This window comes from Rhamphochromis sp. 'chilingali' (genome assembly GCF_963969265.1).
Source record: "Rhamphochromis sp. 'chilingali' genome assembly, chromosome: 18".
In the NCBI taxonomy this organism is placed as follows: domain Eukaryota; kingdom Metazoa; phylum Chordata; class Actinopteri; order Cichliformes; family Cichlidae; genus Rhamphochromis; species Rhamphochromis sp. 'chilingali'.
This window is the reverse complement of record NC_137945.1, coordinates 12643833-12668205: the sequence shown is the minus strand read 5'-3', so window position 1 is coordinate 12668205 and position 24373 is coordinate 12643833. Positions and strand designations below refer to the sequence as shown.

Below are 24373 nucleotides of genomic sequence, written 5' to 3'. Positions count from 1 at the left end.
AGTTAATGTAAGTTTTGAAATTTAAGCTTAAAGTGTGGATTTGGTGCTTTATTCAAATGCAGCTGAGAACAGGTGAGTCTTCAACCTGGATTTAAATAAACTGAGTGTTTCAGCTGATCTGAGGCTTTCTGGGAGTTTGTTCCAGATATAAGGAGCATAAAAGCTGAATGCAGCTTCTCCGTGTCTGGTTCTGACTCTGGGAACTGATAAAAGACCGGATCCAGATGACCTGAGGGATCTGGATGGTTCATACTGGGTCAGGAGGTCATTGATGTATTTTGGTCCTAAACCATTCAGAGCTTTATAGGCCAGCATCAGAACTTTAAAGTCTATCCTCTGACGGACAGGCAGCCAGTGTAAGGACCTCAGAGCTGGACTGATGTGGTCCACTTTTTTGGTCTTAGTGAGGACTCGAGCAGCAGAGTTCTGAATGAGCTGTAGTTGTCTGACTGATTTTTTAGGTAGACCTGTAAAGATGCTGTTACAGTAATCAAGCCTACTAAAGATGAATGCATGGACTAGTTTTTCCAGGTCCTGTTGAGACATCAGATCTTTTATCCTTGAAATATTCTTGAGGTGATAGTAAGCTGACTTTGTTATTGTCTTAATGTGTTTCTCTAAGTTTAGGTCTGCATCCATCACTACACCCAAATTTCTCGCCTGGTTTGTGGTTTTTAGATGTATAGATTGAAGTTCTCTGGTGACCTGTAATCGTTTTTCTTTGGCGCCAAAGACTATTACCTCAGTTTTGTTTTTGTTTAGCTGGAGAAAATTGTGGCACAACCAGTCATTGATTTCCTCAATGCATTTACCAAGAGCCTGTACAGGGCCTCGGTCTCCTGGTGACATTGTGATATATATTTGTGTGTCATCTGCATAGCTGTGATAGTTTATTTTGTTGTTGTTTATAATCTGTGCCAGTGGGAGCATGTAGATGTTAAACAGAAGGGGTCCCAAGATGGAACCTTGGGGAACTCCACATGTGATACTTGTCTGCTCAGATGTGAAGTTACCTATTGATACAAAGTATTTCCTGTTTTCTACGTATGTTTTGAACCAGTTTAGTACAGTTCCTGAAAGACCTGTCCAGTTCTCCAGTCGTTTGAGTAATATGTTGTGGTCAACTGTATCAAATGCTGCACTGAGATCCAGTAAAACTAAGACTGACATTTTTCCACTGTCTGTATTCAGACATATGTCATTGAACACTTTGGTCAGAGCAGTTTCAGTGCTGTGGTTCTGTCTAAAACCTGACTGGAAGGCATCGTAGCAATTATTCTGTTTTAAGAAGTAACTGAGCTGTTGAGAAACTGCTTTTTCAATGATCTTACTTAAAAACGGGAGATTTGAGATCGGCCTGTAGTTGTTCATTTGTGTCTTGTCAAGATTGTCCTTTTTCAGTATAGGTTTGATTACAGCAGTTTTTAGTGATTCTGGAAACACACCTGATAATAAAGAAAAGTTGACGATCTGTAACAGGCCTGACTCTAAAGTCTTTGAGACCTTTTTGAAAAAACTTGTTGGCAGGACATCTAAACAGCAGGAGGAGGAGTTCAGTTGACCTAAGATGTCCTCCAGGTCTTTGCTGTTAATAGGGTGAAACTGTTTCATGGTGTTTAAACAGTTTTTTGGTGGACACAGTACATATCCTGGATCTGCTGTTGATGTACCAATTGCTTGTCTAATTTTTTGGATTTTTTCAGTGAAGAATTTGGCAAAGTCATTGCAGGCCATGGTCGAATGAAGTTCAGCTGCCACTGACACAGGAGGGTTTGTTAGCCTGTCAACTGTAGAAAATAAGACCCGAGCATTATGACTGTTTTTAGTGATGATGTCAGAGAAGTAGGACCTCCTTGCACTCCTCAGTTGTAAATTATAATTGTGAAGTTTCTCTTTATAAATGTCATAATGAACCTGGAGGTTTGTTTTTCTCCATCTGTGCTCAGCTTTCCTACACTCTCTTTTTTCTTTTTTCACCAGTGTGGAGTTTCTCCATGGAGACTTTTTCCTTCCAGAGATAACCTTCACCTTAATGGGAGCAATAGTGTCCATTACATTTAACATGTTAGCATTGAAGCTATTGACGAGCTCATTGACTGACCCTCTGGACAGGTCAGGTGTTAATGGGAAGACCTGGTTAAAAATTGCACTACTGTGTTCAGTTATACACCGTTTTGTGATCACTGTTGTTGATATATTTGTGTGGGCTGAGATTTTACTTTCAAAGAAAACACAGTAATGATCAGACACGCCCACATCAGACACAGTAACCTTTGAAATGCTCAGGCCTTTGGAGATCAGTAGGTACAACTCACTATAAACTTTTTCCTTGTCTTTACCACCTCTCGTTCCTGTACACCTCGCTTCCCAGTACTCCTGTCTACTTTCTTAAACATCCTGCCTATCCCACTTATTCTCTGTCAGCCTCTTTCTTTGAACACTTTCTTGTACTCCCTCATTCCACAGCCAAGTTTCTTTGTCCTCTTTGCTCTGTCCAGAGGACACACCGAACACCTTCTTGGCACTACTGCTGAACTTTCCCCAGTCATCTGATAAGTCTTCCCTAGCACCCAGACCCCGTCTCAAGTCCTCCCAGGACTCTGTGCACTGTTCTTCCTTCTTCAGCTCACAACAATTGAAATCCTAAACTGTTTTTTTTCTCTGTATTGGATCCATTAGATTGCATTACCGTACATTAGCTCCCTCAACTGCTAATTCTCATACATGAACATAGATCATTTGTTGAAATAGCTGAACCACTTAAACAGGATTGATGAAGAGTGTGCTTAGATTGAATTATGTTACTAATGCATTTAAACTTCTCTCATTTTCTGGCTAAAGCTAAAATATTAAAATGTCTTAAACTCAGTTTTGCCGGGTCTCAAACCGCACATCTCTAGCCCCGGTCTACACATTTGGATCATGCAGTGCAAATTCAGTATTAAGAGCGTGCTTTATTGTCTGACTCAACCTTTCAGGCTTTTTCACATGTTTAAAAAAGCATTGACTGTAAAATGTCTAACTTAACAGTTCTAGCTCAAGCTAAAAACTGGAAATGCTTATGAAACAAACTGCGTTGTGTGTTTAAGATGGGTCACACTTTTGTTTTTCTTTTCGCCGTAATGAATATATTTGAGCAACGTGCATAAACTCGAGCTCTTGGAAAGAGTCTATTTTCACACTGCTCTTTGGTTCCATGTCAAGTTTAATTAGTTTCATTTAAAGTAGAACCCAAATAAGTAGATTCTGTTCATCTCTTTTCAGTCTGAGAAAACGTGTCCAGCTTTTTTAGGTTTTCCTTACCTGGATGATTGAGCGTGCATCAAAATCATTTAATGTACTGTTAAAAAGTCTTAAATGTAGCTGTAGATATGTGGTGAAAACAGCTGCATTTGTTAGTTTCTGTAATTGAGACAGACTGTAATTCACAGGTCAGATTTTAGTCACTTTTGAGTCTTTCATGTTTCTTTTCAGCCCGTTGCTTAACATTACTTCTGTCAATATTAGCCTTCAAAAAAAAAGAAGTGTAAGAGGTTTAGATCATATGCACTTAAAGCACCCAGGTAAATATTTAGACTTTATGTGGAAAACGTGGGGATGAATGTCAGCGTCGGGTTTTGTTCTTGACTGTTTAAACACGGCTTGTCCTTTCAGGCCACACTTGTCCTCAAAGCGAGAATGCGAGTCTTGTTTGTTCGGCCTCGGCACAATACGCAACCTGGTGAAGGTGGCAGGCTGGGCGATAGGGCTCTGATTATGGCATCACGAGGCTTTGATAAGCAGGGGGAGAGGGATATCTCCTGCCTGCAGTTCTTTAATAGAGGTGCTGAGTGAAGTAAGAGATCCAGTTTTGTCAAGGTGGAGGGCGCTGACGCTTGTTGTCACCAAAAACCGTGCTTTTGATAAAGCTCACGTCATGAGCGAGGTAAGTCACTGAAACTGCAGAAGAAGTGTTGATCTTATTCAATTTACTCGTTTTTTTTCTGCTCTCTTTTTTTCCCTACTATGCTTCCCTCAGCTTGTTCTCATACGTGCCTTCGGTTGTGGAAAATTCTTGCACCCCTTCGAGAATCCTTCACACGTTGCTTCCACCTCGAGGGATTCACCGTGAAACCATGATATGAATGAGGGCCCTGTAAAAACAAACAACGAGATCATTTAGCTACACTCTGAGGGCTTCACTCGTCTGGATAATGCGCTGCAGGGTTTTGGATCAGTAATTAAGTGCTGAACGGTTGATGGTGATGTGGATGCAGGCTGATGCTTCAGTTCATAGCAAAATAGCACAGATCTGCTTGGTTATTGGTCCTTAAAGCTGAATTCTTGACTCTGGAGGTCACTGAGGTGCAGTGAGTCTGCTCACTCCTGTTTTTAGGCACTTGTTTAAAAAAAAAAAGGGGGTGGAGAGAGATCTGAGAAATTGAACCTTGGGTCAATATTGAACGTTTTCTTGAAAGCCTTTTATTTTCAGCCCGTCCTCCGTTCAGCAGAGGGCTTACCGCTGCTGTCACCTTTGTGTGGCATGCAAAAAGAAGCATGGTGTTACAGGCTATGGGAGTCAGTTTTCCACACTCTTCCTGCACATGCCTGCATGTCTGATCATCTGTTGACCTATAATTATTATTAACCAGAAAGTTTCCCGCTTAAATTTTCTCATCTCAATGGACTTCATAATCTTCGTGTGTCTAGGGGACCTTTGTACATCACACAGGTGCTGTAGAAGGTGTAGAAAATGTGATGTGAGCTATTAAAAAACGATAAAAATATTTTACAGCGTGCTTGTAAGTAACGACATTTTTATTGTCGTTTTAATTGAATTACTAGTAGTTAAACTGAAGTTTTGTAGTTTAAACCCATCAGAAAAGTATTTGATAACAATAAGAGTACAGTACCATCTGTGCTAAAACTTTGAGCCTAGACACAAAACTATCATCATGTTTGCTGTTGCTCCCTGCAGCACAGGAAAGCCTAGTGTAGGACCACCATGTTGGGAACATTTAACAGGGTGTCAAATGACTTGCGATCCCCGAGTTTTGCCACCTGCTGAATGGTGTCTGAGCGGGTACTCTTGTCATATCGCTGCAGTCCATCCTTTTCTCAATATCTCACCGGGAGAGACGGAGCAGGGCTCAGCGGGTTACTGCGTCGTGCTGCAGGAAAACAGATCTCTTATCACCCATGTGATCCCTGTTGGAACTGATCAAAGCTCATGGCTATGGTTTCTGACTTTAAAGCTCATGTTGAAGAAGAGATGACCTAACTGATGTGTTCACAGCTAGGACAGAACGCCCTCTAGTGGTGGTTTTAAGTGAGGCGCACACTTGTTCATTCTGAGCTGGGTTTTCAGCATGCACTCTTAGACATATGCATATCTCTTCTAACATAGGGCGAGAGGCGGGGTACACCCTGGACAGGTTGCCAATCTGAAGCATTTCCTCATTCTTATTTCACTGCTGTCTTGTTTATTTTCATCTTTTGTTGCAGCCAGAAGCTCCTGCTGCTTCATCACTACACGGGTCTCCGCGCCCAGAAGAGGAGGATGATGGGGACCTGAATAAAGCCTTGGGTGTCCAGCGCTTCCAGCAGATCCTCACGCCTGCTGCTGCCGTGCCTGATAAGGAGCACCACATTTACCATGACGAAGACATTGAATGTGAGCGTGCACAGAAGCTTCATAAAGCATGGAGATGCTTTCAGTTGTGTGCGAACAGCTCTGAAATTGATGTATTTATCTGTGTTTCAGACCACCGACACTCCTCTCACCACATCCACCGGCCTCTGTCCAAACTGCCCTCTGACGTACGCAGGAGGAAGGGCAGCAAGAAAAGGAAGAAGGATAAAGATCACAAAAGCAGCCATCCTCTCTGCAGTGTCCCCATAGAGGAAGGTGAAGATGAGGAGGAAGAGGAAGAAGAGGGGACAGAGCTAAATTCTGTTCTGTCAGAGCGATCTGAGTCAGAGAGAACCAAAGATGTGGAGGTAATCATTTTATTATTAGATTCATTTGAGTCTTTTTAACACAGTGTTTGGGAGCAAATAAGATAAAACCCCACGAGAAGCGTTATTTGATACAAAAATTGGTTGAAAATGGGTTTTAAATACAAATTTGCTTCAAGAAAATGGAACAATGTGATGTAACTTTTCTCTTTTAAACCAAATTGAAACCTACTGTGTACCTTTAGGCTTGTTCTAATTTCGGGAGTAATTAAAAGCTTGAATTATGTTGAATTCTGGGTTTTGCAATTGTCTGACAACTTTTCACCTTTGATTTTCTACTTTAAGCATAAAGAGACTTTTTTTTTTTTTTGATTTGCTGACCAAAGCTAGACCAGAATAAATGTTGATGGGTTCCTGAGGCTTGGTGGAATTTGAGAAGAAACTCTATACTCTTAAACAAACACTAATCAACACTGGGCAGGAAAAATCCCCCTTTTTAATAGAAGGGAATGTCAAACAGAACCGGACTCGGAGTGGGTGGCTATTTGCCTCAACCCACTTGAATGAGTTCGCATAAAATCAACAAGTAATAATCAAACGATTGCATGAAACTTTTTGCTCCCTTTGAATTCATACTGAAATCCAGCAACATCTAAATAACTCTGATTTATGTGCAAAAGTCTCCACAGGCTTTGTTTCTCCATTGTCTGGATGTGAGAGACGTTAGATTTATCTGATTTATTTATTTTTGACCGTGTTACAGGAAGCAGCACTCTCACGCTTCCTTTTCCCTCCACAGTTCTTCGTTTCCGAAGATGACCATGTATCCAAAAGTGTCAAAGAGAGCCCACACTCGGTCCGAAAGCTCGACATCGTACCGCAGTCCGGTGTGGGAGGTGAACATGAAGACGCAACTTCCACAGAGTGAGTCAAGTGTGCTTCATAGACTTCAAAAAGAAGTGAAAAAGGGCGTGATTGTTAGGTTGGTAATCATGCCTTACCTGCCGCGATGACTGCTTAATGCATGTTTTTGTCTTTTTTGATGAAATGTCCTCACAGCCATCCTGTTTGGGTGAGAGCACTGAGGCTCACGCCTGTTCGGGGGGCGGGGGTGTGTGATGCACTGTACGTTACCATGTCTCAGGCATCCAGTGAGCCTGCTGGGCATGATCAGATGGACCAGAGGAATCCTGTCCTCAGAGACCCATATATCACCTGTTGCTACTCAGCAGCCCTGACTCCACCTGTGACATTTACTTTATTCCTTTTTAAAGAAATCTGAGCTTGAAAGAAGCTGCACATACACCTTTTGCTTATTTTGAGTCGATTAGAGATCAGCTTAACCGCAGAAGATTTGTCTTTTAAACCATTCTTACCTAAAGTGGAGGAAGTTGACTTAAAGACGAGGTTGTAAAGTAGCGTTTACGCTAGACGGTAAGTTAATTATGTCTATTTTTGATGGATGTGTTGTTAAAATTCTTTGTCCTCTGTCCACTTTTTTGCTTTTTGCAGCTAAATGTGTAACTTGCACCGTGAATGCATTTATCAGAGTAGGAGAAGCAGTAGAAGGCTGTAATACTTCGACAATGTTAGTCCTGTTAAAACGAAATAACTATTGGGAGGATTTTTATGTGTGGTTGAGTGTGCACAGTTCCCAGTTTTTAAAGGGGGAAATGTTCAATCCTAAAGATAAAAGATGAAAAACAATCCTTTTTTTACTTCTAATCTTTCTGCTCTTCTTTAGTAAACTGCCTTCATCTGAGCCCTCCAGCCCCACTGCCCAGTCAGTCCCAGCCGAGCACACGCCACTGACCCGCGTCTCCTCCGCCAGCCGCAGTTACGACCTGACAGAGCGTCGACGCACGGGCAACATGACGGGTGCCGAGCAGGCCAAGTACCAGCGCATCCCCACTGATGAGAGCGAAGCTCAGACGCTGGCCTCTGCTGACCTGGACGGCATCAAGAGTGAGTGCGAATCATTTGGCAAGCAGATACTAATCGTGGCTTAAGTTCAAGCCTACACAGACTAAAAGTGTAAAGGGGTATTTGACATAGGTGCCCTCCAACTAGCCTTCTGTGGTTGTGTTTGAGGGGTGTTTTTGAAGGAAACGCACTTTGAGCGTTGATTGAAGTGAGATGTAATGTGAGCAATAAAGCGTTTCTCTCCTGCTTTTTATTGGCTGTTGATATTGTTAAAAGAGGACTCGTTACCTCTTTATGTTTTGTGTATTCTGGTAAATATGTAGCATTCTTTTTATCTGTATTCTGGGATCACCAGTGGCTCACATGACTGCCTGTATGTAAAATGAGCTCCTTGTAATGATAAACCCAACAGATAATCATCTCCTTACTCTGCAGTTTCTGTCTGCTTTACAAAATGATGATTGTTACAGCTTGCAAGGTTGGACAAAAAATAGTACAAAGTATACTTACCTGCTCAGCAGTACATAGTGACTTATTGTTAAACATAGAAAGATGTTTTCTTAAAAGAAAACGACAGTGATTAAACAGCATAATCCACCAAATCTCAGGCTGTAAAGGTTTGTTATTGTTTCTGCATCCTTGAGCCTCCGGTGGGCCATATGACTTCAATTTCGTCATCAGGTGAAGAGTGCAGGGCTTTGTGTGCACAAAAGAGTGCTTGCTAGCTTTTTGCGCATGTCCAGACTCTTATGAGGAGAGACAATAGACTACAGTACATCAACTCTGCACACACTCTTCAGGTGGATTCCAGAGAAAGCACAACAGGTATGACTACTCATCTGTGGTGTCTCCAGCTGTCTGTGTCTGCTTTGCTCTTTGCCTAAGACTAAGTATTTATATGCAGTTTGTGGGCAAAATGTCTGAGGTGATGGATCTATTAGAGTATTTTATTTATTAGTAAAAAATCCAACCATTGCTTTTATTGATTTATTCAACAAAACTAAGGTTGTCATAGGTAGAGAGGTGGGATACAGGTCATTGTGATACAGATAATCACATATTTACAATCATCAGTTTGTCTCTGGACTGTGAATGCAAAAAAGAAAAAAGTCCCATTGATGGTCAATCAATGGGACTTCACTTTTTTTGTTTTTTATCCTGGTTTGAAAATGTTTCATGGATAATAAAGATAAAGGCCCTACATTTCCTGCTTCTAAATTCATATAAAACTGATGTTATTGTAGTCTTCGGCTGATTCAAAATCCCGCGGCGAGAATATCACCCCATTAGAGCACTTCACTGTCAGACTGTGGGCTTACTTGTTGGATCATAGAGTAACTAAAAGTAAAATGGGAGGAAGAGCTTTCAGGCTCAAACTGTGAATTTGGGAAACAGACACCCTCTTTACTTTTAAGAACAGGCTTAAAACTCCTTTTTGATAAAGCTTCAAGATGGGGCTGGATTAGATGACCCTGAACCCTCCTGTAGTTGCGCTGCAATAAGCCTAGGCCTCTGTGGGCTTCCCACGGTGCTTCTTCTTCACTCATTTCTTTTCACTGTATTTGCATTAGCAGTTATTAAACTCTGGCACTCCACATTGTGTCTTTCTCCCGTCCGTCTCTGCTCACCCTAACTGTCAGATGGCCCCTCCTCCCCGAGCCTGGTTCTGCGGAAGATTTCTTCCTGTTAAAAGGGAGTTTTTCCTTCCCACAGTCACTAAGTGCTCGTTCAGAGGGGCTGTGTGATTGTTGGTTTTCTATCTAATATTTTAGGATCTTTGCCTTACAATAAAAGTGCCTTGATGTGAGTAGATTATTCTTTTGTTTTCAGGAAATCTCCTAACTACACCTTTTACAAAAAGTTTAAAACACACTGTTGGGAATGTCATTTTAAAAATATGGTATTATTCACACATTACTCTTTCTTGTAGATATCATTTGCTGTTAATCTTCACCAGCATTAACACAAACTTTGTACTTTGCACTAAAACATGTTCTGCGTGTTAAAGAAGCTGGAGAAATGATTAAATACAGCTGAACTGATAGCTAGTCACTTTGCTTAGATTCCTTCGCAAACATCAGGGTGAAGGTGTGGGGCCCTTCTCTGTTTGACTGCAGACTGCTTTCCACTGCCCTGTGACATTCCCAGCCCGAAGCCCAGCGTGGGGTAGTGTCCAGGGCCGAGGTGATTTGCGTCAGGGAGCCGACTCCTCCGCAGAGAGCAGCAGCTTATCAGAAACTGTGGCAGACAGGCCTGCATTATTAAATTAGCTGTTCCCGCTGTCAGATGAGGGCCCTGGACTCGGGCCTGAGCCAACATGGTGGCTAATTGTTAAATCCGGACCTCTGTTTCCAACCTTTAATCATTAAAGGAGTGAAACCAGAGGAAGAATTAAGTAGACCCGAGGGCCAAAACAAGGCAGCTGAGGATGGAAGTGTGGGCGTGATATTTGGTCATTATGAAAGAGGTGAGCCTGCAAACAGGTTCACTGTCACATACTTTCTGTCCTCTTTTATCTACCTCCCGCCACCCTAAATCATCCTGGGAAAGTGTCCGTCTCTGGCTGCCGCTCAACAATAGGAATTATTAGATCACTGTCCCTCCCCTTTTGTTCGACCCGAGCAAATTAGCACCTCTGGTCACTGATGCATTCTGAAAGCTTCAGCTCCGGCGGGGGTCAGGAGCCGGTCAAGAAGTGGCGACTTTTTCCAATTTGTCAAAACAAGTCCAACACTTAAGTTTGAGCAGCGAGGAGGGTTGGGGTCACGCAGTAAGGTGGCTGCGCCAGCGCCAGATGCTCTCGATGCCTGCAGCAGAAACCCTCCTCTTCCTTAACGCCAGCCAGGGCTCATTTTTTTTCCAGGTTCTGCCCCAAAGTGCAGGCAAACATCATGTAGTGACCTGACAAGGGGCCCTCCCAATAAAACCTGAAGGTTGTACGAGTGACGCGAGAACCAATGAGTCAGTTCTGGACAGAATTTCATCTTTTGTCCTGGCGAGGCCTGCCCGGTTATCAGATGATGAGTTAAAGCCTTGATGAAGAACCAGAAAAGCCTCAGTGTTTTTTACGTAGGATATGCAAGCTCTGATAATGGTAAGCTTTGATATTTTTTTAAGGAAAATTTCATTCGTTTTTGTGTTGAATGTGTTTTAACTTATTAACAGATCAATTTAGAATAAACAGGATGTCACAAAAGGTTGTAGTAGAAGTCCTGAAAATATAATAAACTTGGATGTTGTGGTTGTATGTTTGAGTGAGCTCAGAGAAAAGATGCTTGTTCAACAGATGCAGACTGTCATTTAAGGTTGATGTGAGCTTTTCGGGGTTTGTGTAGGCTTTCCTGTTCAATGATCCGGTTTTCATGGCCACAGTTAATGCATTTAAATGTGAGATTGAGTCGAGGCTCCCTTATGGTCTCAAAAATAGTGTTTTAGTGTTAAAACCTAAGTAATTGGATGTCTGTTGCATATTTCTTGTTGAAGAGCAGGCCTGTTCATTTTCTCAAGTTTATTTGTCAGTGTGAAGCTGTCATCTCCTCGGTTTCTGAATTCAACTTGAATGAATCAGCGGATCTGTTGATCTTTGAACTTCCAACACCTGACAGAACCATTTGTCTCTGTCATCATGTTTCTTTCTCCTCATCCTTTCAGTGGTTGGTGTGTTGCCAGCATGAGTAACTCTACTCCCTTAGATACAAAGCGAAGAGGCCTGTGATTAAATGGGTTGAGATTTAAAAGGGTGGAAGGTCAATGTGTGCCATCTCTGGGCTAAAGAAACAAAATGTGCCATACAAACTAAAGACCTGATGCTGTTGTGTTGCATGGAGCTACAGTTTGCTGCATGTTTATTTCCGTTACTCCAGGTCATCGCTTTGAAGATGTTCCTGGCATGCGCCGACACCTGGTCCGGAAGAGCACCAAGAACCAAGTGGTGCACATCGGCAAGGACCACAAGGAGCCGACCACTCGCAGTCGCAAGCAGGATCGCACCCCCCATGAGGTGAGACAACACCTCACACTGACGTCGCACAGGTGTCTTAAATTGATGTTGTTAGTAAGCACTGCATTTTAAGAAACTGCATAAAAATCTTATTATAGCACATTTATAATCTACTGGGCTGAATTAAGAATAAGGTCTTAAATTAGCTTGTGTGTGGTAGTCTGAATGACCCTAATTGAGATAAAGATGTCGAGATAAAACTGAGGAAAGTCAGAGTTTGAATTGGAAGCTGTCACCTCAGTGAAAGTTTAAGAGTTTCTTTGATTTTTCAAATTATTTCTTTACCTCAGGGATCTTTGGAAGAGATGAGTTTAAAGACGAGCAGCTTTTAAAAGTGAAACTCTTCCACTTTTGTAGTGGAAGTAAACAAACAAGTTTGTGTGGTGAGAAAGTAAATAGCAGGGCTTTTAAACCCAGTCGTAATTGGTTGGCTCTGTTTTCTACTTCAGATTTCAAATCCTTCAAAGTCCAGGAAATGTTTTCTCTTCTTTCGCTCTCAAATTTAGCAGTGGCTCGACTCTTTTGCCGATGGGCTGGGGAGAGAAGGAGACAATTAAAAATGAATGAGTTCGTTCTTTCCTTTCACACACGGAAAGGAAAAAAGAGGGGAGCTTGGGTAACCAGACACTGGGAGCTCCTGAGAAAGGGGGAGCTATGTTTTATTAACACGCACACACAGATTCCCATACGCAGCTCCGAGCCCCCAGCAGCCCCAGTAAACAACAGGTCCCTGTCAGGTGTGTGTGATGAGGAAGAACTACTTGTGTGGGGATGTGTGTGAAAGTGAAGGTCCCGTCCTTTGTGGCACTGTCGGTCGGGTCAGCGTTTGAGTCGTTTCCTGCACCGTTTGCAGCCGGTGGTTCTGTACCGCTCTGCCTCGTGGACAGAAGGCGTCCACAGATGCGGACAGATGGCTCGTCAGAAGGTGAGGCTGGATGGCCGGCAAGAGTCAGGTTTGATCCTGTGTGAGCATGACTTCACAGGCATGCAGCAGGGAATAAGGGAATATTTTGCAGCTTGTTTTTTTTGTTTTTTGTTTTTTGTTTTTTTTTTTGGACATCATTACTCGGAGGACTTCGACTGACCCAGCATGGCGTAATTAATCTCACCCTAACAGATCCTGATCCTGGCAGCTGGGAGACTGCTGCTGCTGATGCACAGCAGTCTTTGTAGTTGCTTGTTTTTCAAGTGCAGCTGGATGTGTAAATTGTTTAGTTTGTAATAGTTGTAAACACATTTTAAGCATGCTTGAAGTGGTTATTAACATTGTAGTTGCTGCTTTTAAGCTATATTTTGGCATCGAAAGAAGCTTTTTGACAAATGTAGTTGTAAAAAGCGCATCCAGCTACATCACATTTTGTTGGAAACTACAAATTTGTACAGTTATAAAAACTGCTTTTGGATGCTCAAGGGGAAGAAAGTTAAGGCTGTACAGATTCTACTCTTAAAACTTAGATTAAGGATTAACAACACTTATCTTTGTGTGCTGAGTATGTTTTTTTTAGATAGCTCACTTCTGGAAAGCATGACATGAATCACTAAATTTTCCCCTCCTCATTTCTTAAGTTTTGAGCAGATATGTGAACGTATGAGTCAAGGCAAGAGGAATCAGAAATGTTAGCGCCAACATTTGTTAGGTCCTCCTGCTGTTATTTGTGTATTCTAGCTTTATCCTGTGCCTCTTTTAATATGCTAAAGTGAATGATGGGTTTCTTCATCCACCACCATAGCTCCTTTCTCCTTCAGGTGTGGAGACATCCTCGAGCGTGGCATTTGAGATTGATTGCAGGATCAAGGGCAGATGAGATGAGGCACAAAACAGAAATGAGAAAAGTTGGACAAAATGACCAGTCAGAGTGCTTTACTCACTGTTTCTGTGTGTTTGGCACGGATGTGCAAGTGATGACGTGTGGACCGTATGCATGTAAACCACCTCAGGTCTTTGTGGAGCTGAACGAGCTGACAATGGACAAGAACCAGGAGCTGCAGTGGAAGGAGACGGCCCGTTGGATCAAGTTTGAGGAAGATGTTGAAGAGGAGACGGACCGCTGGGGGAAGCCTCACGTCGCTTCGCTGTCTTTCCGCAGTTTGCTGGAACTCAGAAGGACCATCTCCCACGGTAAAGAGAGAGACTGAGTGTGTTTGTGTAAGCTGTATGCCTGAAAGTCTCTCGTCTGGTTCATAGACGACTGAGCTCAGCTTGCTTGTGTATTTGCAGGTGCGGTGCTGCTGGACCTGGACCAGAAGACCCTGCCTGGCATCGCCCACCAGGTGGTGGAACAGATGATTATTTCTGACCAGATCAAAGCTGAGGACCGGGCCAACGTCCTCAGAGCCCTGCTGCTCAAACACAGGTGATTGGCAGCGCCTCAGTGCTACAAATAAGCTAGCAGAGATTTCATCTTACAGAGGCATTCAGTGCCATTTGAGGTGAACCTGTTCTTGTTAATGATCTGAAAAAATGTGGCACATGCTGTGCACTGCAATGGCGATGATGTCTCAAGGTAGTTAAATGATAAATTGCAAGGTGTGGAAAATGGAGACCGGATATATGTATGTGCACAAACAAATGGAAGCTGGTTAAACTGTGTTTTCTTTTCCTCACCGCTACACACTTCCTGCTATTAGATGGCTTCATGCTTGGTCACTACCTCTCCTCCTCCTGTTCAACCTCTCTCTCCCCACCTCTGCCTCCCCTAGTCACCCGAGCGATGAGAAGGAGCACAGTAGCCATTTCCCCAGGAACATCTCCGCAGCCAGCCTCGGCAGTCTGATAGCGCATCACCACAGTGTCAACCACACCAACCAGACAGAGCCGTCAGTGACCGACCCCCTCATGGGCACAGTTCGCGTTACGGGGGACACAGACACGCACATCGACATGGAGAAGAATGAAGTGCAGGTAAGTCCGAGTCTGCAGAGTTTGCAGAATATCACAGGGATCTTTACCGTCCTTATTTACACTTCCTGTGTTGTTTCCAGCAGAGAGAGCCAAGCATTGGACCTGGTATGCATCGGTCCAAGTCCAAACATGAACTGAAGCTGCTGGAGAAGATTCCTGAAAATGCCGAGGCTACAGTGGTCCTCGTGGGTAAGTTACTCATCTGTCCATGAACTTCTCTTACAGCATCAGCAGTTGTGGCACACAGGTACATCTTAGGCCCCTGAAGGTTCTCATCTATATCACATAATATGGCATCACATTGCCTAGCAACCATCAATCAACAGGCTAAGATTACCCATTTATAGGTTTTTATGCACCTACAACACTTTTATAAAAGCATGGTATAAATTTAATGTCATGATTGTAACATCTAATTTATACCCAGAAAAACTTGAATTATATATGAAATCATCATGTTCCCCAGCAACCACCTAGCAACAGACTAAAATCACAGGCCAGGTAATGCTGTACCACTAGTTGTTTTTTTTTGTTTTTTTATAACTACAGTTAGTCTAAAAACCAGTTACTACTTACAAAACTTTGCCTTTGGTTGCATGTAGCGCTTTCTGCACACTGACCATCATGTCCTGTGGTTTCCCAGGCAGCGTGGACTTCCTGGAGCAGCCCACCATGGCGTTTGTGCGGCTGCAGGAAGCGGTGGAGCTGGAGTCCGTCCTGGAAGTGCCAGTGCCGGTCAGATTTCTCTTTGTTTTGCTGGGACCCGCCACTACAAGCATGGACTACCACCAGATAGGACGCTCCATCTCCACCCTCATGTCTGATAAGGTGAGTGGTGGTGCTGATTTAGACAAGGGGTGTCAAAAATAAGCCCCTGGAGCCAGGATTGGCCCAGCAAAGGCTCTAATCCGGACCACTGGTCAACTTTGAAAAATGTGAAGGAGGACATAGAAGAATTTTACATTTATATGAAATAAAATAACACCTGTAGGTTTCTGTTGGCACCAATGATGTTGGGTAAATTGGTTTATTTCTGCCATCATCTTTCAGCAATTCCACGAGGCGGCCTACCTGGCAGATGACAGGCAGGACCTGCTGAATGCCATCAACAGCTTCTTGGACTGTAGCATCGTGCTGCCACCTTCAGAGGTGGGAGGTGATGAACTGCTGCGGTCTGTCGCCCGCTTTCAGAGGGAGATGCTGCGGAAGAGGGAGGAACTCGAGGTCAAACTAATGGCCAAAGAGCCTAAAAGCCTTGAAGAAAAAGGTAAGTGTTTCCGTTTCAATTAGGAATTTCACTCGATTTGATTTTAGGTGCCTTCTCATGGGTTTTAACGTAAAGCTCTGTTGTCACTCAGAGGCACTCCTCAAACCTTCGAAAAAGTCAGATGACCCCTTAGAGCGTACTGGGCGGCCTTTTGGTGGGCTGATACGAGACGTGCAGCGGCGTTACCCAAAGTATGTCAGCGACTTCAAGGATTCCCTGAACAGCCAGTGCATGGCCGCAGTTATCTTCATCTACTTCGCTGCCCTCTCTCCGGCCATAACATTTGGAGGTCTGCTGGGTGAGTCTGTGTGAGGGAATTGAGAGCGTATTCACGCCTCATATCGCAAATCCTCTCCGTGTTTTGGTAATAGTGGCCTCTTGATTAACCTTTTAACCCCGGGTCTGCCTCCAGGTGAGAAGACAAACGGCCTGATCGGTGTCTCTGAGCTGATTGTGTCAACATCAGTGCAGGGGGTGGTCTTCTGTCTGCTCGGGGCTCAGCCATTGCTGGTTGTGGGCTTCTCTGGACCTCTGCTGGTCTTTGAAGAAGCCTTTTACAGTGTAAGTTGCATAAAAACATATGAAGTTAATTTCAAAAATGTTAAAAATGCTGGTGACTTACTAAATAGGCAAACAAATGTGCTTAATGTCTCTGTGCTCACAGTTCTGCACATCAAACAACATAGAGTACCTGACGGGCCGCGTCTGGATCGGCTTTTGGCTCATCATCATCGTGGTCACCATGGTGGCCTTCGAAGGCAGCTTCCTGGTGCGCTTCGTCTCCCGCTTCACCCAGGAAATCTTCTCCTTCCTCATCTCCCTCATCTTCATCTGCGAGACCTTCATCAAGCTTGTCAGGGTACACATGAGACGTGAAAAGCTCCTGATTAGAAAAAGTTTTTGTTGGCACGCTGTGTGTTTGCGCCGCTGACGCTAAGCAGAGCAGACTAATCTCTGGACAGGGTTCAGAAGTCGGGGTCGAAATGAGCGTGTTTTTCTAACAAGCACACCTGAAATCTTTTCTGATTGATGGAGCCTGAATCCTAAATGGATTTAGAGTTTTAATTATGGTCCAGACTTATGATTTTTGGAAGATCTGCTATTTTTAGAGTTTTATGGCACGGACTTAAAAGGCATTTTGCTACGAGCTAATCTCATTTCAAAGAAAGAGTGGTTGCGATACCTGTTAATCTGTCTAAGAAAAGTAATCACAGCGTGTTTGCGTGAGCACCTTTTTATAATATGAAACTCTGTGTGCAGATTTTCAAGGAGCACCCGCTGAAAAGCTGTTCCCTCAACGGCACCGATGCAGACGACTTGGCGGAAAACATCACCCTAATGATGAAAAACAGCAGCCAGCCGTCGACTGTGAAGGTCAGCGGGGAACCGAACACGGCGCTGCTCTCTTTGGTTCTCATGGCGGGGACGTTTTTTATCGCTTTCTACCTGCGCAAATTCAAGAACAGCGCTTTCTTCCCTGGAAGGGTGAGGAGCTGAAATCTGTAATTAAGATCTGCAGCAAATATTTGATCTTGTTTGATGTGACACATTTTGCAGTCTTCTTTAAACCGCGCCGTCTGTGGTGTTTAGATACGCAGGATTATTGGAGACTTTGGGGTACCGATCGCCATTCTCATCATGGTTCTGGTGGATTACTCCATAGAAGACACATTCACACAGGTGAGACTCAGTGGACTGTGCAGTGTGTTTATCATGCAAAATATTGGAAAAATAAGGAACCTCCTTATCTCAGAGGTTGATGGGAGTCTGTCTCGTGTCTTCCTTACAGAAACTGAGTGTCCCCAGTGGATTTTCAGTGACGAATTCCGACAAGCGCGGCTGGTTCATCAGTCCGCTTGGATCAAATGGGGAATTCCCTATCTGGATGATGTTTGCCTGCTGCTTGCCCGCTCTGCTGGTTTTCATCCTTATCTTCATGGAGACTCAGATCACCACGTGAGTTTTGCTGGAGCCGCATCACACAGGCAGATGTTTGAAGAGTTGCTGGTGTACATTTATACGCTGCTCAAAAACTCCTTAAGGAACACTTTTTATTTTTTCCCCTGTGGACACTATCAAGTCAAAGTCCTGGGATATTGATCTGGTCAGTGTAGTAGCAGAGGAGGTTGTTAATCGGTTTCAGCTGCTTGGATGTTAATGAAATTAACAACACGCACATAGAGGTGCAACAACAGAGAGAGGGACAGACCCCAAACCAGGAATGGTTTTACAGGTGGAGGGCACTGACAGTTTTTCAATAGTTTTGTATGAACGTCATTCAGTAATCAAATAAATAAAATCTGTTACGTTTTTAAAAGTACAAAACTATCAGATTCATATCCAAATGTGGGGTCAAACAAGTTTAGTAGAGAACTATTTGTAACTTTTTACTAAGAAAGAAATAAATGCACCTGGTCATTATTTATTTCCTAACTGATATTTCTAAACAGCCAGATCATTTTTTAATTAAACACAGTTGTACAGAGTAGACTGCACATTTAATAACCTCCTTCCAAAAACAGACAAACACCCTGTTACTGAAAGAAGGCAGATAATGTAACAGATGAAACACGGGGAAAATGTCACTCAGCTTTTTTTATGCAGGATATTAAAGTATAAAGATATTTATTTCAGTTTAACACTTTCTACAATGGCCTGCTGGGGGCAGTATTCCTTTATTTTTTTCCATTATTTTCTACATTTTTACCATAACTGAAATGGTAAACTACAGCAACAAAACATCAGCCGAGTTCTTTAGTGACCAACATTTTATTGAATCAGGAGATTCTCTGGAAGTTTTGTGTATTTTAGTCGTGATGCACAGTACCGTGCACAAGTTTAAACGTTTAACCACTGTTCATTTATTTGTTTTTCTTCCAAGGAGCCAGAATTTCTTATCATTTTTTCATCTTGACCAAAATTTCTGGACGAGTTTTGTTGGACATTGGCTGCTTTTACCACTCATGTCCAGTCCACTCCATGTACCTGACCATTTTCAGAGGAATATTTTGTTTGTTTATTTAAATTGCTCAGCACTGCCCTCATGAGACATTCAAGCATAAAATAAACTCCTTACTCAAGGGATGAACTTCTGTTGTGTCTACACATAACCAACAATTTAGCAAAGAGCCAGTGTGAAATGATATCTTTAGGGATTTTGTTACTAGCAGCCTGTCACAAAAACACACAATTAGTTCTGATTCCTTTAGTTGAATCTATGAAACTAGCAGGGTTGTCTGCAAAAAACTATTAGTCAAATTGACATGGTGTGCAGTGTGTCCTTAAAAAAGTTGAGGACAAAAGGAGTAAGTTTACCCAGAGTGAAGAATAAAGGTGGTCATACCAAAGATTGAATTTTCCAGCTATTTCCCAGTTTCAACCCATCAGATGTTTAAGCTGTTTTCTAAATGATGTGTTTAGTGTTTTAGCTTCTGTAACGCATCAAAATGCAGATAAACAAGCACACACACACAAAAAAAAAATGCCGTACCTCATCATATGTGATTAATCTGAAATGTGTTTCTTACGTTTGGCTCTGTCCCGGCTTCCTGCAGGCTGATAGTTAGTAAAAAGGAGCGCATGCTTGTCAAAGGTTCTGGTTTCCATCTGGACCTGCTTCTGATCGTGGTGCTGGGCGGCACCTCAGCTCTGTTCGGCCTGCCGTGGATGGCCGCTGCGACCGTTCGCTCGGTGACCCACGTCAACGCCCTCACCGTCATGAGTAAGGCCGTCGCTCCCGGAGACAAACCTCGCATCCAGGAGGTGAAGGAGCAGCGGGTCACTGGGCTTCTGGTTGCAATCTTAGTTGGTGAGTTCCAGACTTATCATCTTTTCTTTCCTCCCGTGGCTGTGTCCTGTGTGAACTTTACCCTTTAACGCTCTCCTCCGTTAGGCCTGTCGATCGTGATCGGCGACCTGCTGTGTCAGATCCCCCTCGCCGTGCTCTTCGGGATCTTCCTCTACATGGGAGTGATGTCGCTCAACGGTATCCAGCTAACGGAGCGGATGATGCTTTTGCTCATGCCACCAAAGTATCACCCTGACCACACCTATGTACGCAAGGTGAGAGGAACATGAAAACACACATTTACAGCCAAAGTAAAGGACGTGAGGATGGAGATGCTCTGCTGTAGCAGAAACAAACAGAAAAAGAAGTTTCAGGATTTTTGCGGTCTGTCACAAAAAAGATGTTTTGCACACTTAAAAACGCCGGAGTTCCCTCAGAGTGGTTTCCAGCTAGGGGAGACTTTATCTATGTTAATCCACACAACCTCTAAACGTTTATTTAAACCCCTAAAATAGTTTGCAAAGGTTATACGTATCTACATTTGGGAATTTTTTGAGCGCTCCCTGCAGAAACTGTTGTCCTTGTCAGATATGTGAGCGACCTCTCTATCCTTCAGGTCCGCACGCTGCGCATGCATCTCTTCACCTGCATCCAGCTGGTGTGTTTGGTGGTGCTGTGGGCCATTATGTCGACGGCGGCGTCTCTGGCTTTCCCCTTTGTCCTCATCCTCACCGTCCCCGTCAAGATGTTTGTGCTGCGACGGGTCTTCACTGTCAAAGAGATGGCATGCGTAAGTTAACCACAGGGGGGCGCAGTGCCCTGCTTTACGCTGACACACACTGTAGAGGTAAAAAAGGAAACGTAATTTAAATGTTATGATTAGAACTGATTGATAATATCGATAACATTTATGGCTCTGATGTTGATCCACAGAGATGGGTAGCACAAAACATCAGATCAAAATTTCACTAATTTTTAAAAAATAAAACAAATTTGCGATAAAATAGTCGTTTAAATGAGTCACAACTGTTTCGGAGTTAGTTCAGGTTACTGAATGTGACTTCTTGTCTTTCTTTTAGCTGGATGCTGACGACGCAGAGCCAAAGTTTGACGAGCGCGAGTGTCACGACGAGTACTCGGAGATGCAAATGCCGGTGTGATCCACAGCGAGCCCTCGCATCGTCAAATCGCACCGAAAATCTGTCAGTTATCACCAGTTAGAGTTCTGGGACGGCGTCCTTCAAGCGATGTCCCTCTTCATCATCATCATCAAGACATTGAAATGCAGTATGTCAAAGGTTGCTTTGGCTTTTAACTTTTCACTATTTAAGAAGCTTTTCTGCTGCTTTAATAACAGTTTGTGTCTCAAATAATGGAAAAGCAGCTGGAAACTCTTCGCTTAGTTTATTTGTTTTTATTTTAAACATTTCAGGGGACAGGAGATACCGAATCAAATGACTTTATCTCGAGCTCGAGTTAAACATGTTAACAGTAGATAGACGTGTACGATTGATTTTTAGCCCTGAAAGTTGCTCTGATTCACATTGAATATGTGGAAGATATACGGGATACATTCCTTTATGCTTTATGAGTTATTGCTATTCACACTCTTTTCTTCACATTTTAAGATCACCAAGCGCCTTACGAAGGAAATATAAAGGTATTAAGATTTTTTTTCTTTATTTTGTCTTATTTTAGACAGCTGATCACTTTACACGAAAGCTTGTAGCACTTTTAACATAACAAAATCTGAACAATGACTGTATTTTATGTAATCAGTGTTGCTTTAGTTTGCTTCTTAAATGATCTGTGAGTGATTTTTAGCCTACTTTAACTATTTGTTGTTTTTGTGCAGAAGCATTTTAAATGTTTATATTTCACCTGTGGTGAGTGAAGATCACCAGCAGGGGGAGATCTTGTGGGACTGTTATGACGTTCCATAAGAAAAAAGAAAACTGTACAAAAAAAATGCTATTTCTCTCTAAACTAATGACATCGTATCACATTTCTCATCGTGCAAACACTTTTTTTTAAAACGGAAAATGACACTGTGGCTTATTAAGTGTACTTTAAAATGTCTCCACACACATATATATACACACACCCGTACACGTGTAGGGCACTAATGTAGTTTGTTCTGAGGTCTCATTTCTCCTGTGGTCGGTTAACGGTGGTTTCTTTGTGCCAAATGTCTCGTGTAAATAGTTTTGTGGTCAGAAAAATAAGCTGCACTTCAGTCACGTTAGATCTCCTCTAACTTGAAGGATTTTCAGCCTAATTTTAAATATTTTCACAGCAGGACATTCCTCGTTTTTAATATGTCACTCGCGATTGTGTCAGCCTGGTCGACAAAATTTCCAAACAACCTGTTTAGACAATCTCATGGATTGGTTAAAGCTTTGACTGTGTCAAATAGTTTAAATATTCAGCCCCTGTTACTCTCACCTACATGTTTCAAGCACTACGTTTCCCTCCAGGCGGGCCAGTTTCACTGTTGCTGTGATCTTGTTGCCTTTTTCATGTCACAGTCGCACAAAATCTGAAGTGCCTGTGGGACCATGAAGTGATCTGTGTCTCCTGTGTTTTAAGGATGGCACACGTTACAGTAGTTTGCACATTTGAGACATGCATAAATCAAAAATCTCTGTTATTTATCTGTTTATAATCTGTGGAGTAATTGCTGCTTTAGAAGCCTTAATCGGGTTACGTCACACAATATTTTTTTTCTTCTGTACACACACGTTCAGCTGCAGCACGCCCACGGCAGTGAAGGCGATATTTATGAGAGGTTGGATTTGAGTGTCAGTTTTGTGTCTGCTTCTTGTGCCTGTGATTGGAGTGAAGGCAGTCTGTGTATGTCAAAGTATGCTGATGATTAAAAGTATGTGGATTCATTTCAAAGCAATAAAGTCTTCAGGCTATTGCTGATGTTCCCGTGTACAATAATGGTTCAAATATTGATGATGAATAAAAGTTCTTTTCTATCGTTTGAGTCTGTTTGGCTGTCTTTATGTAAAACACCTTGGAGGAAGGAGAAAAGGTAGATGCACAGAAGACATATTTAGTCCCAACTGCACATACAAGGAACTGGGCTCTATGATTGTCAACTATCACGTCTTGGTGCTGCTCTCCTTTCCACTGCTTTTCCACTGAAAGGTAGAGGAAGTCCCAGAGCAGCCATACCACCAAACAGAAATTATGCAGGTGGCAGCAATCTTCTCTTAATGATCTGGTATTTGACTAAAAAAGTTGTAAAATTAACATCCAAGAGTTTTTAAAATAGCAAAAAAGAGTTTGGCAGCACAAATATGATGGTTTCAATGAATGTGCAAACAAACATCAAGACTGAGTCTGCAAGAACACAATCTGACTCACATATTGGTCTATGATATGCTGTGAAGCATGAAGAAAGCATGAGTGTGTTCATGCATTCAATTTACTATTACATGGACGGTATATTCAAGAGTGTGGACAGGTGCACGGGTCTCACTCCTAATGCTGGCCACATATTAAAAGTGAGGGACCAGCAATGTGTGTGAGCAGAGGGCTCAGAGGACCAAGAAACTTTCTGATTCTCAGCAATAAAATCTGTAAAACCTGGAACCTGAAGGGAAGCCAGTGAGCAAAAAGTGTGAAGTGATATGAAAGTATTCCTGAAGCTTTAGTTTTAGTTAAAGGTCACAGGTGCAGGTTTTTTATGTGCTGGTAGTGCAGCGTTAACAAAACTGAAGAGGTTTGTTCGTGTCTGTAAAAAAAAAAAAAAAAAAAAAAGGCAATAATGGAAGACTACCTGAAAATAGAGAAAATCGGAGAAGGTACATATGGGGTTGTGTATAAAGGTAAGCAAAAGGCAACGGGGCAAATTGTGGCTATGAAGAAGATCCGACTGTAGAGTGAGGAGGAGGGCGTTCCCAGCACAGCTGTCAGAGAGGTTTCTCTGCTCCAGGAGCTGAAACATCCCAATGTTGTACGACTCCTAGACGTCCTAATGCAAGAATCTCGTCTCTACCTCATCTTCGAGTTCCTGTCCATGGACCTGAAGAAATACTTGGACTCCATCCCCTCTGGCCAGTACATGGACTCTATGTTGGTCAAGAGCTACCTTTACCAGATTTTGGAGGGCATCTACTTCTGTCACTGTCGCCGAGTGCTCCATCGTGACCTGAAACCACAGAATTTGCTTATTGACAACCTGTGTCAACATACCCGAATAACATGATTAGTTCATAACCAGGCCCCCTGGAGAGGTTTAAGACGTTTTGAGGAGGTAATTTAGTCAGCTGTGTTGGATTGAGGACAAATCTAAAACCTGTAGGACACTGGCCCTCGAGGCCAGGAGTTGCCCACCTGTGGTCTAGGTGTTTTCCAGCTCAGGGCTTGTTGAGCGGACAGTATGACGCTTAAGAAAACAGTACAGCCTTTTAGCACATCTGATTCATGGCAGCTGACTTCATTTGCTGTGCAAAAACGTTTCTACCCTCATAGAGCACTTGACAGGTGGCTAGGGGGTTGAGCAGATCATCTGCTAGCTGGAAGTTGGAAGTTTGGTCCCAGTCT

The 24373-nt window shown here is 42.9% G+C and overlaps 1 protein-coding gene and 1 pseudogene across 3 annotated transcripts in view; both read left to right on the top strand.

The window, feature by feature from the left end:
• slc4a2b (solute carrier family 4 member 2b) overlaps positions 1 to 22802 on the top strand; it is a 53528-nt gene extending 30726 nt beyond the window's left edge. Inside the window, exons 4-24 of one of the 2 annotated variants that reach the window (XM_080864725.1) lie at positions 5485 to 5653; positions 5744 to 5979; positions 6737 to 6861; positions 7682 to 7902; positions 11724 to 11860; positions 13799 to 13979; positions 14079 to 14214; positions 14561 to 14762; positions 14846 to 14951; positions 15406 to 15590; positions 15813 to 16029; positions 16121 to 16327; positions 16442 to 16590; positions 16694 to 16888; positions 17290 to 17514; positions 17620 to 17709; positions 17819 to 17985; positions 19584 to 19837; positions 19922 to 20091; positions 20433 to 20606; positions 20896 to 22802. In XM_080864725.1, the coding sequence (XP_080720851.1) occupies positions 5485 to 5653; positions 5744 to 5979; positions 6737 to 6861; positions 7682 to 7902; positions 11724 to 11860; positions 13799 to 13979; positions 14079 to 14214; positions 14561 to 14762; positions 14846 to 14951; positions 15406 to 15590; positions 15813 to 16029; positions 16121 to 16327; positions 16442 to 16590; positions 16694 to 16888; positions 17290 to 17514; positions 17620 to 17709; positions 17819 to 17985; positions 19584 to 19837; positions 19922 to 20091; positions 20433 to 20606; positions 20896 to 20976 (3627 nt within the window). In that variant the 3' untranslated portion in view covers positions 20977 to 22802. Of the gene's footprint in view, positions 1 to 5484; positions 5654 to 5743; positions 5980 to 6736; positions 6862 to 7681; positions 7903 to 11723; positions 11861 to 13798; positions 13980 to 14078; positions 14215 to 14560; positions 14763 to 14842; positions 14952 to 15405; positions 15591 to 15812; positions 16030 to 16120; positions 16328 to 16441; positions 16591 to 16693; positions 16889 to 17289; positions 17515 to 17619; positions 17710 to 17818; positions 17986 to 19583; positions 19838 to 19921; positions 20092 to 20432; positions 20607 to 20895 lie in introns of both variants that reach the window. The other variant, XM_080864724.1, reaches the window with a different exon arrangement.
• A 789-nt stretch (positions 22803 to 23591) lies between these two features.
• On the top strand, positions 23592 to 24035 carry LOC308385366 (cyclin-dependent kinase 1-like; annotated as a pseudogene). Its single transcript has one exon. The product of its transcript is annotated as a cyclin-dependent kinase 1-like (transcript).
• The last annotated feature ends 338 nt before the right edge of the window (positions 24036 to 24373 follow it).